The sequence below is a fragment of the Danio rerio genome, chromosome 15 (assembly GCF_052040795.2).
Source record: "Danio rerio strain M-AB ecotype USA chromosome 15, GRCz13ab, whole genome shotgun sequence".
In the NCBI taxonomy this organism is placed as follows: Eukaryota; Metazoa; Chordata; class Actinopteri; order Cypriniformes; family Danionidae; genus Danio; species Danio rerio.
In genome coordinates this window covers 16,781,695-16,795,633 of record NC_141035.1, presented here as the reverse complement: position 1 = coordinate 16,795,633, position 13,939 = coordinate 16,781,695, and the positions used below count along the sequence as shown (strand labels likewise).

Below are 13,939 nucleotides of genomic sequence, written 5' to 3'. Positions count from 1 at the left end.
GCTTTCCAGCTTTTAAATTGCACTTAAGCTGAAAGCTCGTATCTTGTAAAATAAATAGTACAATATTATATTATAATAAACTAGTGAAATGGTACTTATCAAACCTAATATTATATTTATTCGACTTGTGCTGTTTTTGTTGACTAAATTTCTGGGCAATGTCTTTGTCAGACAATATAAGTGTATTAGTATCACTCACAGAGCGGATAGTCGACTGCAGTGGACACCATGTCAAGAGTGGACTGGGCCACTTCTGTCACTTTGCGGGCCACTAGTGTCCGGGGTTCAGTACTGGACACTGTAGGGAAGAACAATGCATTGTTTTAGTTCAGCAAACCAGTCAGCATCCAGTAAAGAGACAAAGTCAACTGAACTCTATAACCCTGAGAGAATATTCAATATTGATTTGACAAGGCCAGGCTCTGCACACATGAAGTGTTAAAACAGACAATAAAGCACCTGCTGAACGAGTCAACATTTGTGAAAATACAAACAATAACTCCGCACATGTAACAATCACATGCAGCTCTTTTACACCACTGATACTTATTTATTGTTGGATTGCACAAAATAGAGAAATGGCTCAGTGTTACTGCCATTACAGTGTGACCTGTGATTAATACAACTCTGTTTTATTGTTAGTGAAAGAGGCTTGTGTTGCTTCTTGTAACCAAAGTATGAACACCTACGGTAAAAAAGAGATATTTAAATGAGTCGCTTTCTAGCTTTTAAAAATATTTAAATTCTTATTTTCCCAATAAAAACAACCCAGTCATTTGTTTTATTTGAATTCAGTAATTTATTTTTTTGTTTGTTAATTTTTATTTTATTAAATTGATAACTTTATTCTGCAAAGACACATTCAATTTCTTTACAATGTCTCGAAAAATTCTATTTCAATAAATACTGAAATATTTATAAATATTTCACAGTATTACTGTTGTATTCATAGTTTCAAATTATTCATTAAAGAAATACAGTCTTGGTGAGCATAAGATAAGTTCCTGTCAATAACAAAAATAAAAATCACATGTTCTTGGGTATTTCAATGCATTTCTTATTATTTAATTCATTTTAGTCCTAACATCCTACACAACATCAGAACAGACAAATAAATTTATTAATAATAACAATATTAATAATATAGTGGTATGATTAAAATAAATACACTATTATACTTATATTAATTACATTTATATATTATATTATATATATATATATATATATATATATATATATATATATATATATATATATATATATATATATATATTATATTATTATATTATATTATTATACATATTATATTATTAATACATCTAAAGCACCGTTCTAAAGAACCTTATAAAAAATTATCTTAAATTAAAAAAAAAACTTGTATAAAGAATTTATCAGGATTCTGCTATTATTCCAATCCTTATTTGGCAGCAAATCTGCTATGGCACAGTGTTTACATGGTTCACCTTAAAAGTGTGTTTTTAAAAAGAGAGCAGTGTCCTCACCCTGTCCGCAGTGCTGTGGTCCCCCCTGCCGGTAACAGGCATCACACACTCGTACAGGGGTGCCGCCCCATCCTCTCTCGGGCACTGGCATGCTGTGAGTGGAGCAGGCCTGACAGAAACCCTGACCACAGGCCCGACAGTGATGCTTCCTCTCCACCTCCTCAAACACTCGCTTACAGCCGTGACACTCCTGAAAGCATAAACAAACTGCTGTTTTTACATGAGAGGCCAAAAGATTTGTCATTGCTTCATAGAGCTTTCATTCAAGTTCTAGGAAGTTTATACAAATTTAAGTGTCCAATTCTGTTTTTTTTTTTTTTTTAACTATAATAATGTTATATGGATGTTTGTGAATCTAAAAGGTCTGCTCAGGTCAAAGTGTATGACAAATACAGTTCTGTAAAATCTACAATCTAATTTTAAATGTTTTTTTTACTAGTGCACAATATTATTATTTAAATGATCAATCAATCTGCAAGTTAATCCACTGAAAAAAAAAAAACTTTGATTTGCTAATCTTAAAAGTTTGAAGACCATTTGCTTGTGCATTTGGAGTGGCTGTTCTTTTCTATTGACATGAGTATGATGTGTCAATCATAATATTCTTAGCCATGCTTATAGTTGAATGATGAGCAAAATGAAAGTCTCCTACTCAATATGCCATTTCAGTTGGAAGTACATCAACAAGTCTCAGCAACTTCTGGTTCACGTGGACTTTAAAAGAAAGAAGAGACTCTGAACTGCCTGAAATTAGTTATCATTTATTCTTGCTTTACCTCCTGCATAATTTAGTGTTCAATTATTGTAGTATTTTGTATTTACACATGCTTTATATAATATATACTTAACTTAAGCAAAAAAGTATTTGTTCAGGTATGTACAGTTAAAGTCAGAATTATTAGCCCCCCTGTTTATTTTTTCCCCAATTTCTGTTTAATGGAGGGAAGATTGTTTCAGCACATTTCTAAGCATAATAGTTTTAAAAACTTCTTTCTAAAAACTGATTTATTTTATCTTTGCCATGATGACAGTAAATAATATTTTACTTGATTTTTTTCAAGACACTTCTATTCAGCTTTAAGTGACATTTAATGGCTTAACTAGGTTAATAAGGTTAACTAGGCAGGTTAGGGTAATTAGGCAAGTTTTTGTATAATGATGGTTTGCTCTGTAGATTATCGATAAAAAAATTAGCATAAAGAGGCTAATAAGTTTGTCCCAAAAATGTTTTTTTTTTTTAAATTAATAACTGCTTTTATTCTATACAAAATAAAACAAATAAGACTTTCTCCAGAAGAAAAAATATTATCAGACATACTGTGAAAATTTCCTTGCTCTGTTAAAAATCATTTGGGAAATTTTAAAAAAAGAAAAAAAAATCAAAAGGGGGCTAATAATTCTGACTTCAACTGTACCTGTTAGTTTCCAGTACTGTTTTTAAAAGTATCGAATTTGCACTGGCTATGGCTGGTCGATTAAATAAAGATTAATTTCGAGAATTTATTTAATGTGCATTTTGTCAGTAAAGCTGGTTGGGTAATCAGTAGTAAATCTCTAGTACAAGATTTAAGATGGAGCAGCATTTACTACACAGAGACATAGTTAACTGACAGAATCACATTCATTATTACAGACGATTTAATCACCTGACAATGAAATCTAAGATACTAATTCTGCCATTTGGGAGCTGTCTGAATGGCTCATTAGTGAACTACGGCTCTGTGCCGTTGCTACATCTGAATGCATGTTAAAGAATTGCATTTAATAACATGTTTTTACTTCAAACTCACTTTATAACTTCAGTTGAGTGTTTGAAATTCAGTGAGATCATTCCATATTCATTTGATTATTAGTCACACTGAATCAATGAAAGCAGTTAAATCTTGTTTATTCAGTAATTGCTGGAGATTCATAAATTCTTTTTCTTTGTTTTTAGAGTTTCAGTTCCTCTGGCTTTTAGAGAAGATTTACTATTGATCACACAACCCTGCACTGAAAAGATGTCAGTGATTTCAACGGTAAAAACTGTAAAACTGCTACATAAAAAAAAAAAAATCCTGTTTAACAGAAAGTTTCCTTAATATATGTGGTGAAAAAACGTAAATAACTTTCCCAGAATTCCCTGCATGACATTTTACTTTTTTAATACTTAACAATTTTACTGACATTACTATGGTTCTTAGGTTTTCCTGCAGTCCTTATGCACTCCTGAGTTTTATGTTACATCTAATGTTAATAAATAAAGTTGATTGCATTATTGCTTTAATTTTATGTGTTACCATGATGGTGTGTATCAGTTGTTTGAATGACACTGAGCAACTTCTATACACTATCTGAAAAAGGTCTTGTCACCTGTCTAAGTTTTAGAAACAACAAATAATAATTTGACTACTAGCTGATCATTTGGAGTCAGAAGTGGCTTATATGAAAGGCAAAGGCCTCTATATATATATATTTATTTATTTATACACACACACACACACACACACACACACACACACACACACACACACACACACACACACATATATATATATATATATACATACATATTTTTTATAGTGTGCTTATCTGACAATCTCATATTGCAGAATTTTATTTTGGTGCTTTTGATCTTGAAAATATGTAAACCCACTATAGGAGATCTCCAAACTTTTAAACTGTGCTCAACTGTGCTATAGGTCTTTCCCATACCACCATAATTGCAGCTCAACAATCTTTCTCTCATATTCCAACAGAGCACATGAACTCACGCTGATTTCAGCATTGGGTTTCCAGTAAGGTGGAGCCACCTGGTCTGTGAGCCACGCGGCGACAGCTTTGGTCGGCCCTGAACTGTATTCTGTCACTGACTGAATAATGTAGTTCATTCCATCCAAAACCCGCTGAGCAGCATTCTGATGGTCAGTCTGGAAGGCATCAGTCTACAAGCACAAACACAACATTAACCACTGTGAGCATCAGCAGACTGAACACATGAACAGAAACACTCACCCCCTGCCAGACGTGCTTGACCTCTGGCCGCACCACACTGCTCTCCGGGTCCTGGTTGCCCATCCAGTACTGTCTGCTGCGGTAGATGATGCCACAGCTTGCACACTCTAAAACGTACCTGAAGAACAAGAGCTGGATGAGGAATGTGTATGAGGAGCAGCTTCATAGACAGCAGAAAACAGCATCTCACTCACCCAGACCACGCATACTTGGCCAGACCAAACCACGGGTTGTCTGTGGAGGCAGATGTTTTGGGGATGACAATCACTTCCCTTCCGCCCTCATAGCACTTCTGGAAGGGGCAAAAGAAATGGTTTATGGAGGCTATTAAATCATTCTTTTGATGAAAATTGAGTAGTTTCATCCAAAGTGGACTGCTATTGGAAACATATTAAACTGAAGACATAATTAACTGAGAAAATTACTGGCAAATCAATGTACAGGGCTGGTCTTTATTTTCTACTCAGTTCCACTTTGTGTGAATTAGTGATATGAACAAATGCATATTTGCAGCATAGCTAATAAATTGGGCAATTACTTTTTTGATAGTATAGCATATTTAAAATAATATGTAAAATAAATTAAACAAACGAGTAAATGATAAAACAAAAAATAATAATAATTAATTAATTAAGTTAAATAAAATAATAAATCAATAAACAAAAAAATATATTTTTTAATAAAACACCAAATAAAAAGAAACAAGAATTAAACATAAAAAACTAATATCGTAACTTACCAGTAGCCATTAAATTTCATTATTTTTTTATGCTACTATGGATGCCATTGGCTATCGTTTTCTAACATTCTTTAAAATATATTTATTTGTGTTCAACAGAAAAAAACAGCTTTAAAGTAAAACAAAACCACAACAATTTTAAGCAATAATAGAGTAAAAATAATATCATAATAAAGATAAAAAACAAAAAACAAATAAACACATTTTTACAAAAACAAAAATAATAATAATAGTTCAACAGAAAAAAAACTAACTCAAACAGCTTTGGAGTAAAAGAGTACCACAACAAATTTAAGCATAAAAAGTACGAATAATATCATAATCAAGATAAAACAAAGTAAAACAAATAATAAAAAAATGTACAAACAAAAACTTAAATTTTAAACTCCAACAGCTTTAGAGCAAAACACTACAAAAACAAATTTAAGCAATAAAAAAGTAAAAATAAAAACAATCAAGATAGCCTTGGAGTAAAACTACACAACAACACATTTAAGCAATACAAAAATTAAAAAATAATAACAATCAAAATAAAACTAAAGTCAAACGAACAAAAAAACACATATTGAAAACACAAGAACAAAATAATGAACTCAATTAATGCTCAAAATAATAATAAAGCTAAAATGAAACAAACAAAAGACCCAAATGTGTTTAACAGAAAAAAAGAATCTCAAACGGCCTTGGAGTAAAACTACACAACAACAAATTTAAGCAATAAAAAAGTTTAAATAATAACAATCAAAATAAAACTAAAGTAAATCAAACTGAAAAAAAAAACACCACACATTATTTACAAAAAAACAAAAAACAAAAACAAAAAACAAATGTGTTCAACAAAAATAAACTCAAACAGCTTTGGAGTAAAACAACATCTCAACAAATTTAAGCATTAAAAAAGTAAAAATAATAACACAATCAAGATAAAATTAAAGTTAACAACAAAGAAAACTAAAACAAATTAAAACTACAAGAATAATGAGCTCAATTATAGCTCAAAATAACATTAAAAACAAAATGAAAAACAAATATGATCTAAATAACAATAATAAAAAAATGCAACAAAACAGCAATCATAACCTTACAGCAGTGAGAAGTCATTACCTTACAGATGAGGACTTTATTGTTGTACTGGTGGGCATATTGGCATAATCCATCAGCCATGTGTGGGACCCCATCTTTCCGGTGGTTCATGCCGTTCTTACACCGAACACTAAAGCCATTGATTTTTGGAGAGGTTAGAAATGCTTTTCTAGTTATAAAGGACTCTTGAACAGTACTGCTCTATTAAGTCACACACACAATAAGCAAAAACAAATGACTCAAGATCTAATCAAATTCAAGTGTGCAGAGAAATCTCTCTTCTACTCATTTGCATGTATTAGCTTTACATGCTGAATTAAGATCCAAGTTCTAACTGTGAATTATCAAATTAAAATGTGACTCAAGGCTTGTGGGATGAAAACAGAGTGTGATATTTGACAACGCAGCAATTTCTTTGATTTATGATGTGTCAAACACACTGCATCTGTGTGGAGCATTCAACAAAACCTGCACATTTTAAGGCAAGACACTGCAGGTGAATGGAGTAATAAACAAAACCGTAATAATAGAGCCTTTTTGACAAATCTGTTGTGACGCGTTTAATGGTCATCAGTATCTTAAATCCTTAAAAGTTTTAAATTTATTTATATATATATATATATATATATATATATATATATATATATATATTTTTTATGTATGAATATTTATATGCATTTATGTATGTAGTAAATCATCTTTGCTTCAAATTACAAAAAAAAAAAAAAAAAAAAAAAAAAAAAACGAATTACAGATTATGCGAAGGACAGTACAGTAAATTTGATGTTATTTCCCCCTCTGGCTGCCGTCATCAGTCACACACTATTTGTTTTCTTTTTTCTGAAAGTCTTGATAACACCTTCGTAGAGTTTTTCTTTTATTATTTCAGCAACTAAGATTGTTAATAAAAAATTGTAAATAGTTTTATTCTCCCATACACTGCGCTCTAAGTTTACCTAACTATAATGACTACTACTACTGAGAAACACGGAAATGTGAAAAGGGTCTATCATCATCATCATCATAAATCCCCAATTGGTTGATTACATTAATAATAATTGCAAACATTTTCTTGTAATACAAGTCAAAATTCTTGTTGAACAATTTGACAGTTCATTTTCAAAATGATTTTTTAAAGGGCATGTAGGGAATCTCTTTAATCACTCCATAATAATATACAAAAACTGCAAATAGACACGGAAAAAAACACATTTTCACACCTTTTTTAGAATAAACATGTTGTATAAAATCAAGGAAATATCCCATCTGTAAAAACCTTTAGAACATAGATATTAATAAATTCGGTCACACTTTATTTTGATTCTGTTTGTTGAATATAAGTTGCATTGCATCCATGCCAACTAATTCTCATTAGATAATAAGTAGACTGTTTGGTTGGAGTTAGGGTAGGTTGGCATGTACTTACAAAGTTTATTATAGTCAGTTAAATGTTTGTTGAAGGAGCAGTATGGTATTAAGCAGACAGTCTACTAATACTCAGATGAACCAATAAAATAAAGTTTTACCATACACCCCTTTAAAATAGAGCTGCAGCAAATTGGAAAAATATGCCTTAGATTTCTTATAAAATAACATTTCCATAGAAAAATATTTGTTTTAATTATAATTTCATTATTTAAAATATTACTTTAATGATAAAATTTCAAGTCCAATTCATTCTAAAAACTGTGTCAAGGTCTTTCATGAATAATATAACTATGAATAATTTAAAAACCTCAGCAGATATTTTGACTCTGATTAGCTGTGGTAATTTTTCTCCATAGATATATACACTACATATTGTATACGGACCCTGAGTATGCGTCAATAGCGCCGCCACATTTGTACAGGACTCCCAGGACAAAAGTCATTCAACCACACAAGTCAAGACCAGTGGTGCAAAGAATACTAAAAAAGCATACTTAAAGTAGAGAGAGTAGAGTAAAAGTATCGGTTCTAAACACTACTCAAAGTATGAGTAAAATGTAGATCTCATAAAAGTACTCAAGAGTAGTGAGTATTACACTAAAATAATTCCACCTTACAGCCAGCAAATTAAAAATGTAGCTTAACTCAGAACCATTTTCTTTTTAGGGTGATAATAAGTATTAGACACACAATTTCTTTTTCCCCAACAGTTTTATTTATGACTGCGAGCACGGAACATCCTGGCATGTTATGTTTTAAAATATCAATAATAACAATAAGCAGCCAATAATGAGGTATGATAACCTTTCTACAAAAATATTCTTGCAGGCCAATTTAAAAAATAAAATAAAATAAAATGTTTAAAAGAATTGTACATAAACATAAAAGTTGAGCCTGTAGCACAAATTAGAAGATTAAACAAATGAATACAACATGGATTAACCGACCCCCAAAATATGAATGCAGACTTGCAATTTTAAATGTAGAGGGGAAAAAAAAACAACAACTAAAGTTTTAAACGTGTTGTTCAATTTTACAATGAACTGGTTCACAAAATTTGTATTGTCCAGCCTAGCTCATTTTGTTGTAAACAGTTGCCCAGCACAACTAAAAAGATGCTCGCATGCTGCAGAAGCAGGCAGGGGTGTGTTCAGTTTGAGGCTTAGTTTTTTCATCAAAGGAAATGAGTAAAGCAATCCCATCTCTTCTGAGGCACAAGCCAAGTACCCATCCAATTCAGATTCAGTTGGGGATGGAACAAGTCTTAATGGAAGAAAAAAGTAATCCTCGTCAGAAACATCATGTTGTGCTTCATTTGGATGGGTGCACTTACTGGAATCAAGATGGTGAAGGATGTAGTCCATACCTAAAACACAAATATTAACAACTACAATAACAGATAATGCAGATAGAAAAACTATGGCATGTTTACTAGCGTGTTTTGTACCAACTACTTGTTGTTGTCAGAGATATTTTACCCTTAACCCTCACCCTTTTAATTTAACAAACCACAATCGAAAATACTTGTAATATTTTACCTGCTTTTATGATGTAGGTCTTGTCTGTCCATGACGTTTTGAATTTTGGAAGAAGAATTGCAGCACTAATGAGTTCTGTATCTTCCATGAACTCCCCGAAGCACTTTTGTAGACCTTTCCGGAGAGCATGAATAAGGGAAAACATACCTTGACTGAAGTCTCAATCTTTTTGAGCTTGGATTCAAGAAGGTAGATGGTGGGAAGGAGCCACCCCATCTGAGTGTTTGTTTCAGACTGAAGAATGTTCAAAGCCATGGACACAGGCTTCATCACGATGCAGTATTCAGAGAGGTAAGAAATTTCAGCAGGATTTAGCCTATTTCCAGGAAAAAAAAAAATCTGAAATAAAATCACAGAAATACACTGCAAAAAATGCTTTTCTTATTAAGATTTTTTGTCTTGTTTCAAGTCCAAATATCTAAATAGTCTTAAATAAAGGAGAGTTTTTTAGACAAGCAAAACATATTGTCTTGTTTTGAGAAATAAAATGCCAATATTAAGTGAGTTTTTTCTTAAAACAAGCAAAATAATCTGCCAATGGGGGAAGCAAAATAATCTTGTTTTTCCTTTTGACATAAGATTATTTTGCTTACCCCATTGGCAGATTATTTTGCTTGTATTAAGGAGAAACTCACTTAATATTGGCATATTATTTCTCAAAACAAGACAATATGTTTTGCTTGTCTAGAAAATTCTTCTTGTTTTGAGATTTTTTAGACATTTGGACTCGAAACAAGACAAAAAATCTAAGTAAGAAAAGCATTTTTTGCAGTGTACCTTATAGATGACAATAAAAATAATTTGCTGAAAAACGGACTTACATTTTGATTTTAAATGATGCACAAATATTCGGAAGGGATGCTTCTCCCTGTTCCTTTAGGATCCGTATTGTTGTTGGGCTGAATGAACTGTATTTTTTTATTCTTCTTGGACGATCTCAGCATTGATGGCAGACCTGCTGGTTTTATTGTATAATGCCTGGCATTTTGCAAATGTTGAATGTGTAAGCTTCTTGTATACCTCACTGCTGTCCTCTCAATCCTCTGCTTTGAAATCATCCACAGTAGCTACCAAATTAAGAAGATGACATGCGCAATGCTGATGCTTGGTAGATGATACTCTAACCCGTTGTTTGTTTTTAAGATTGAACAGGTGTACTGAACCTCAACAACTTCTCCATCTTCTTTGCTCTCCAGTGTCACTGGCTCCGAGTCAACATCAATCAACTCTTCCTGACTCTTTTCACCATACACCTTAAAAGCTTTAATAAAATTCGACCCACAATCAGTTGTTCTTCTGATAAGGAGCAGGCCTCTTTTCCAGTGTAGACTCATCAATCCAGTGTGCGGTTACACCGATGTAACTCCACTGTCATGCAGTCCAGCAATCAGTAGTGGTACCTATATGGCTGACCTTTGCCATCTCAGCAATGGCTGCATCCTAAATTCTCAGCTTCACAGTTGGTCTGGACATAACTGTACAGCTAGGCTGCATAGTGTGTATCAGATTTTTGAGTGTTGGAAGTTCAACTATGGTAAACAGATAAGGGCTTTCACAGACAAACGCAACTACAAGCCTGTCAATTGTGGACTAAGAAACCTGCCTGCATGACATGGAATGGTCTTTGATCTTCATCTGTTTTACAGCCGAATCACACTTCTGTTCTTCTCAGCTTTTTCTTTTTAAGATGAGTTCTGTGTACCGCTTTAACTTCAGTGGACGTTTTCTCTGCAAAAAAATTGATTAAAGAATTAAGTAACAGTGAAACCACTAATAAAAAGCCTGAATCATTTAAAAACAAACACGGCTTAAATGTAAAACAGATGAGCACATCCCCTTTTGAAATTGAATGTTTTAAATCAATTTTCAGTGAATACAGACAATATATTTTGGTTCATTTAAACAAAACTATTTTATTAAATTAAGTTATATTAATTATAAGAGTTTGGTCTCATGACTAGGAATATAAAGATAATACATTTAAAATACAAATGAGGTGTTGCAAAAATTTACAAACTACAAAATTGCTTTTTTTAAATAAAAATACAATTCAGTATTGACTGATGTTATGTATATAAACAAATATGTTATAGCATCCTATAGAAAGTTTACATTTAAAAGAAATCAGCACTCATTTATGCTGGGCATTAAAGATGCACATATAGTTAAAGTGAGAATTATTAGCCCCCTATTAAAATTAAATTATTTTAAAAATATTTCCCAAGTGTTATACAAGTGTTAAATATTATTAATAAATCATTTCTAATAACTCATTTTCTGTCTTTGCCATGTTGACTGTAAATATTTTACAAATTACTAGTATTCAGCTTGAAGTGCAATTTCAAGGCTTAACAAACTCACGCAACAGGGATGGAATGCATGCAGTTTGTACATATTTTTGAAAACGTGACATTCCTAAATGCAATAACAATATTAAGGCAATTTGCCGTAGTCAGTAGTCATACTCATCAGTGATAATCTAAACAGTCTCTCGTTTGTAGCGTGTAAGTTAATTTTAATGAATGTTAATGTTAGGGATTTCATCTTAAAAGGGCTCCCACATTATAAATTTGCAGTATCTATAAAGCGTCCATGCGTTTAACGTTACGTATTTTGGTTTACATTTTTTGTAGCATTTAACACATTGGAACATACTCGAAACTTACCTCAATGTGTTTCTTCAAATTAGATGTAGAATTCTTGAAGGCTGAGATTTCAACTTGTCTGGGCAGACAAAGTTGGCACGACATGATGACACAATTGCCCTTCTTTTCCTTAACTTCAAAAATCATCTTCAGGTACGACCAGGGATGCTGAATTCCTGTATTTGTGCTGACGCATAGTAACCCTTCCACAACAGTCTCTCCATACTCCATGATTGATCTACAAATGTGGCGCTAGCAGGTGTCTTGAGGTCAGTCTGCGCGTGTTTTTTTTTATGCGTGATTTGATTGGTCGGAATCACGGGACTGAGCCCATCACCATAGAGAAATAATAAAGAAAAGAAAATAAAGTAGCGAAGGCAGGTTAATTAAAAACAGCGCCGTTAGATAACCAATACTGCACAAAAAATGTACTCAATTAAAAGTAAAAGTAGGCACTTTTTAAACTCATTAAATTACAATTTCTGAGAAAAACTACTCAATAACAGTAATTTGAGTATTTGTAATTTGTTACTTTACACCACTGGTCAAGACTAAAGCCAATCTGAAGATGCTCAGCTTTTGTGTTGCGTACGGATGCAATAACGAGCAAACAATGAAAACTAAGCACAAAGGCAGAACATTTCATAGGTAAGATTTAGTTTTTTACGATTCAGTATGCTATGATCTGTTGTGCAAAACAAGTTAAGTTATTGATAGTAATATAGTCACTTACTGCATTGACCATGAGGCAAAGTAGCACCAACTTGCACTAAACTGATAGAAATACGACAACAAGATGCTGTGTTGCTAGAAATTATTTATTATTATTATTATTATCGGCTAAATGAAGTAACAGCTGGTTTTTTAAGTAACTTACAAAGGTGTCTGATAACATAACGGTGCTGTCCACTCTAAATAATTGAATAATACAGATTTATATACCATTTAGATCAGAAAGGTGGATATGCACATTGAGATATGCAAACGGAGATTCATTCACAAACGAATTGCGCCGTCCGTTAGAATTAGAAATGAAAGCAGAATAGAGGATAATATATTTCTATGTACACAAACACACACTCTTTGTGATCAATGACCGTGCGGTCACTCAACCATCAATAAAACTGATCTAAAATGATAATTTTCTGAATTTAGTAAAATATTTGCATACTGACCACCAGGAAAACTCACAATCATAGATATATGTATAAATGTTTAAGTATCCATAGCTCCGGGTGGCCAGTCCTCCACTACACCTTGGTCCAACATTCATTTCAAAGGAGCGCTACCCTGTTCTAAAATAGAGGCTCTATTAACACATTGCTTCCAACAGACAACACAGGGTAGGTGACATGTAATGTAAATATCTATGATATTCCTCTCTCGTCACGACTCCCACGATAAATATTTATTTTCAGCTCAGGGTTCATCCTTTGGCCACTTCAGCCAATAATAGAACAGAAACAACTGGGGAGGTGAGGTTAAAGATAGTATTGCCCCATCTAATTGGTAAACAACCAATAACAAACAACCACTATCAGCAATATGTATATTGTATATGCTTACTTAGTTAAATTCAAGCCTATTTAACAAATTTTTAAGAGCATTTTGAAAGAAATTTTAGACTTATTCAAAGCTAAACGCTAAGGATTTTTTCAAATATCCCAGTAAAAAAAGATTTTACTTGCCTTTCAAAAAATGATTACAATTTATTACATTTAATAATACAATAATAATAGTTATTAATAGTAATTTTCAAATACATCTATTCACAAATCCCATAACCCTTACCAAGAATAGAACAAAACATAGCTGTCAATTAATTCAGTCTACAATAATATTCATTTAATAAAAAATATAGGTCAGGTCAGTTTCCTCATCAATAAATAAATGGAGAAGCAAATGTTACTGTAAGGAAAGTAATTAAATGCAATTTTTATATAAAAAGCTAAAAGTTTTATTGAAATTGGGATTGTTGGTGATTGTATGGGTGTTAATATAAATGAAGAA

The 13,939-nt window shown here is 32.2% G+C and overlaps 1 protein-coding gene, 1 long non-coding RNA gene and 1 pseudogene across 6 annotated transcripts in view; all 3 read right to left on the bottom strand.

Annotated features, from left to right (window-relative positions):
- The window catches only part of si:ch211-11n16.2, a 32,866-nt gene that overhangs the window by 4,875 nt on the left and 14,052 nt on the right, over positions 1 to 13,939 (bottom strand). For all 4 annotated transcript variants that reach the window (XM_087283771.1, XM_087283770.1, XM_087283772.1 and 1 more), the window contains 6 exons: positions 6,340 to 6,448; positions 4,691 to 4,788; positions 4,497 to 4,614; positions 4,256 to 4,426; positions 1,503 to 1,692; positions 200 to 298 (listed from right to left, as the gene is read on the bottom strand). In XM_087283771.1, the coding sequence (XP_087139897.1) occupies positions 200 to 298; positions 1,503 to 1,692; positions 4,256 to 4,426; positions 4,497 to 4,614; positions 4,691 to 4,788; positions 6,340 to 6,448 (785 nt within the window). The remainder of the gene's footprint in view (positions 1 to 199; positions 299 to 1,502; positions 1,693 to 4,255; positions 4,427 to 4,496; positions 4,615 to 4,690; positions 4,789 to 6,339; positions 6,449 to 13,939) is intronic.
- LOC147833623 (uncharacterized) lies at positions 10,111 to 10,847 on the bottom strand (annotated as a pseudogene). Its single transcript, XR_015509153.1, has one exon. The product of XR_015509153.1 is annotated as an uncharacterized LOC147833623, transcript variant X1 (transcript).
- LOC147833622 (uncharacterized) lies at positions 10,958 to 12,253 on the bottom strand. The gene is made up of 2 exons (XR_015509156.1): positions 11,951 to 12,253; positions 10,958 to 11,012 (listed from the first exon to the last, which is right to left on the bottom strand). It is a non-coding gene; the product is annotated as an uncharacterized LOC147833622 (long non-coding RNA).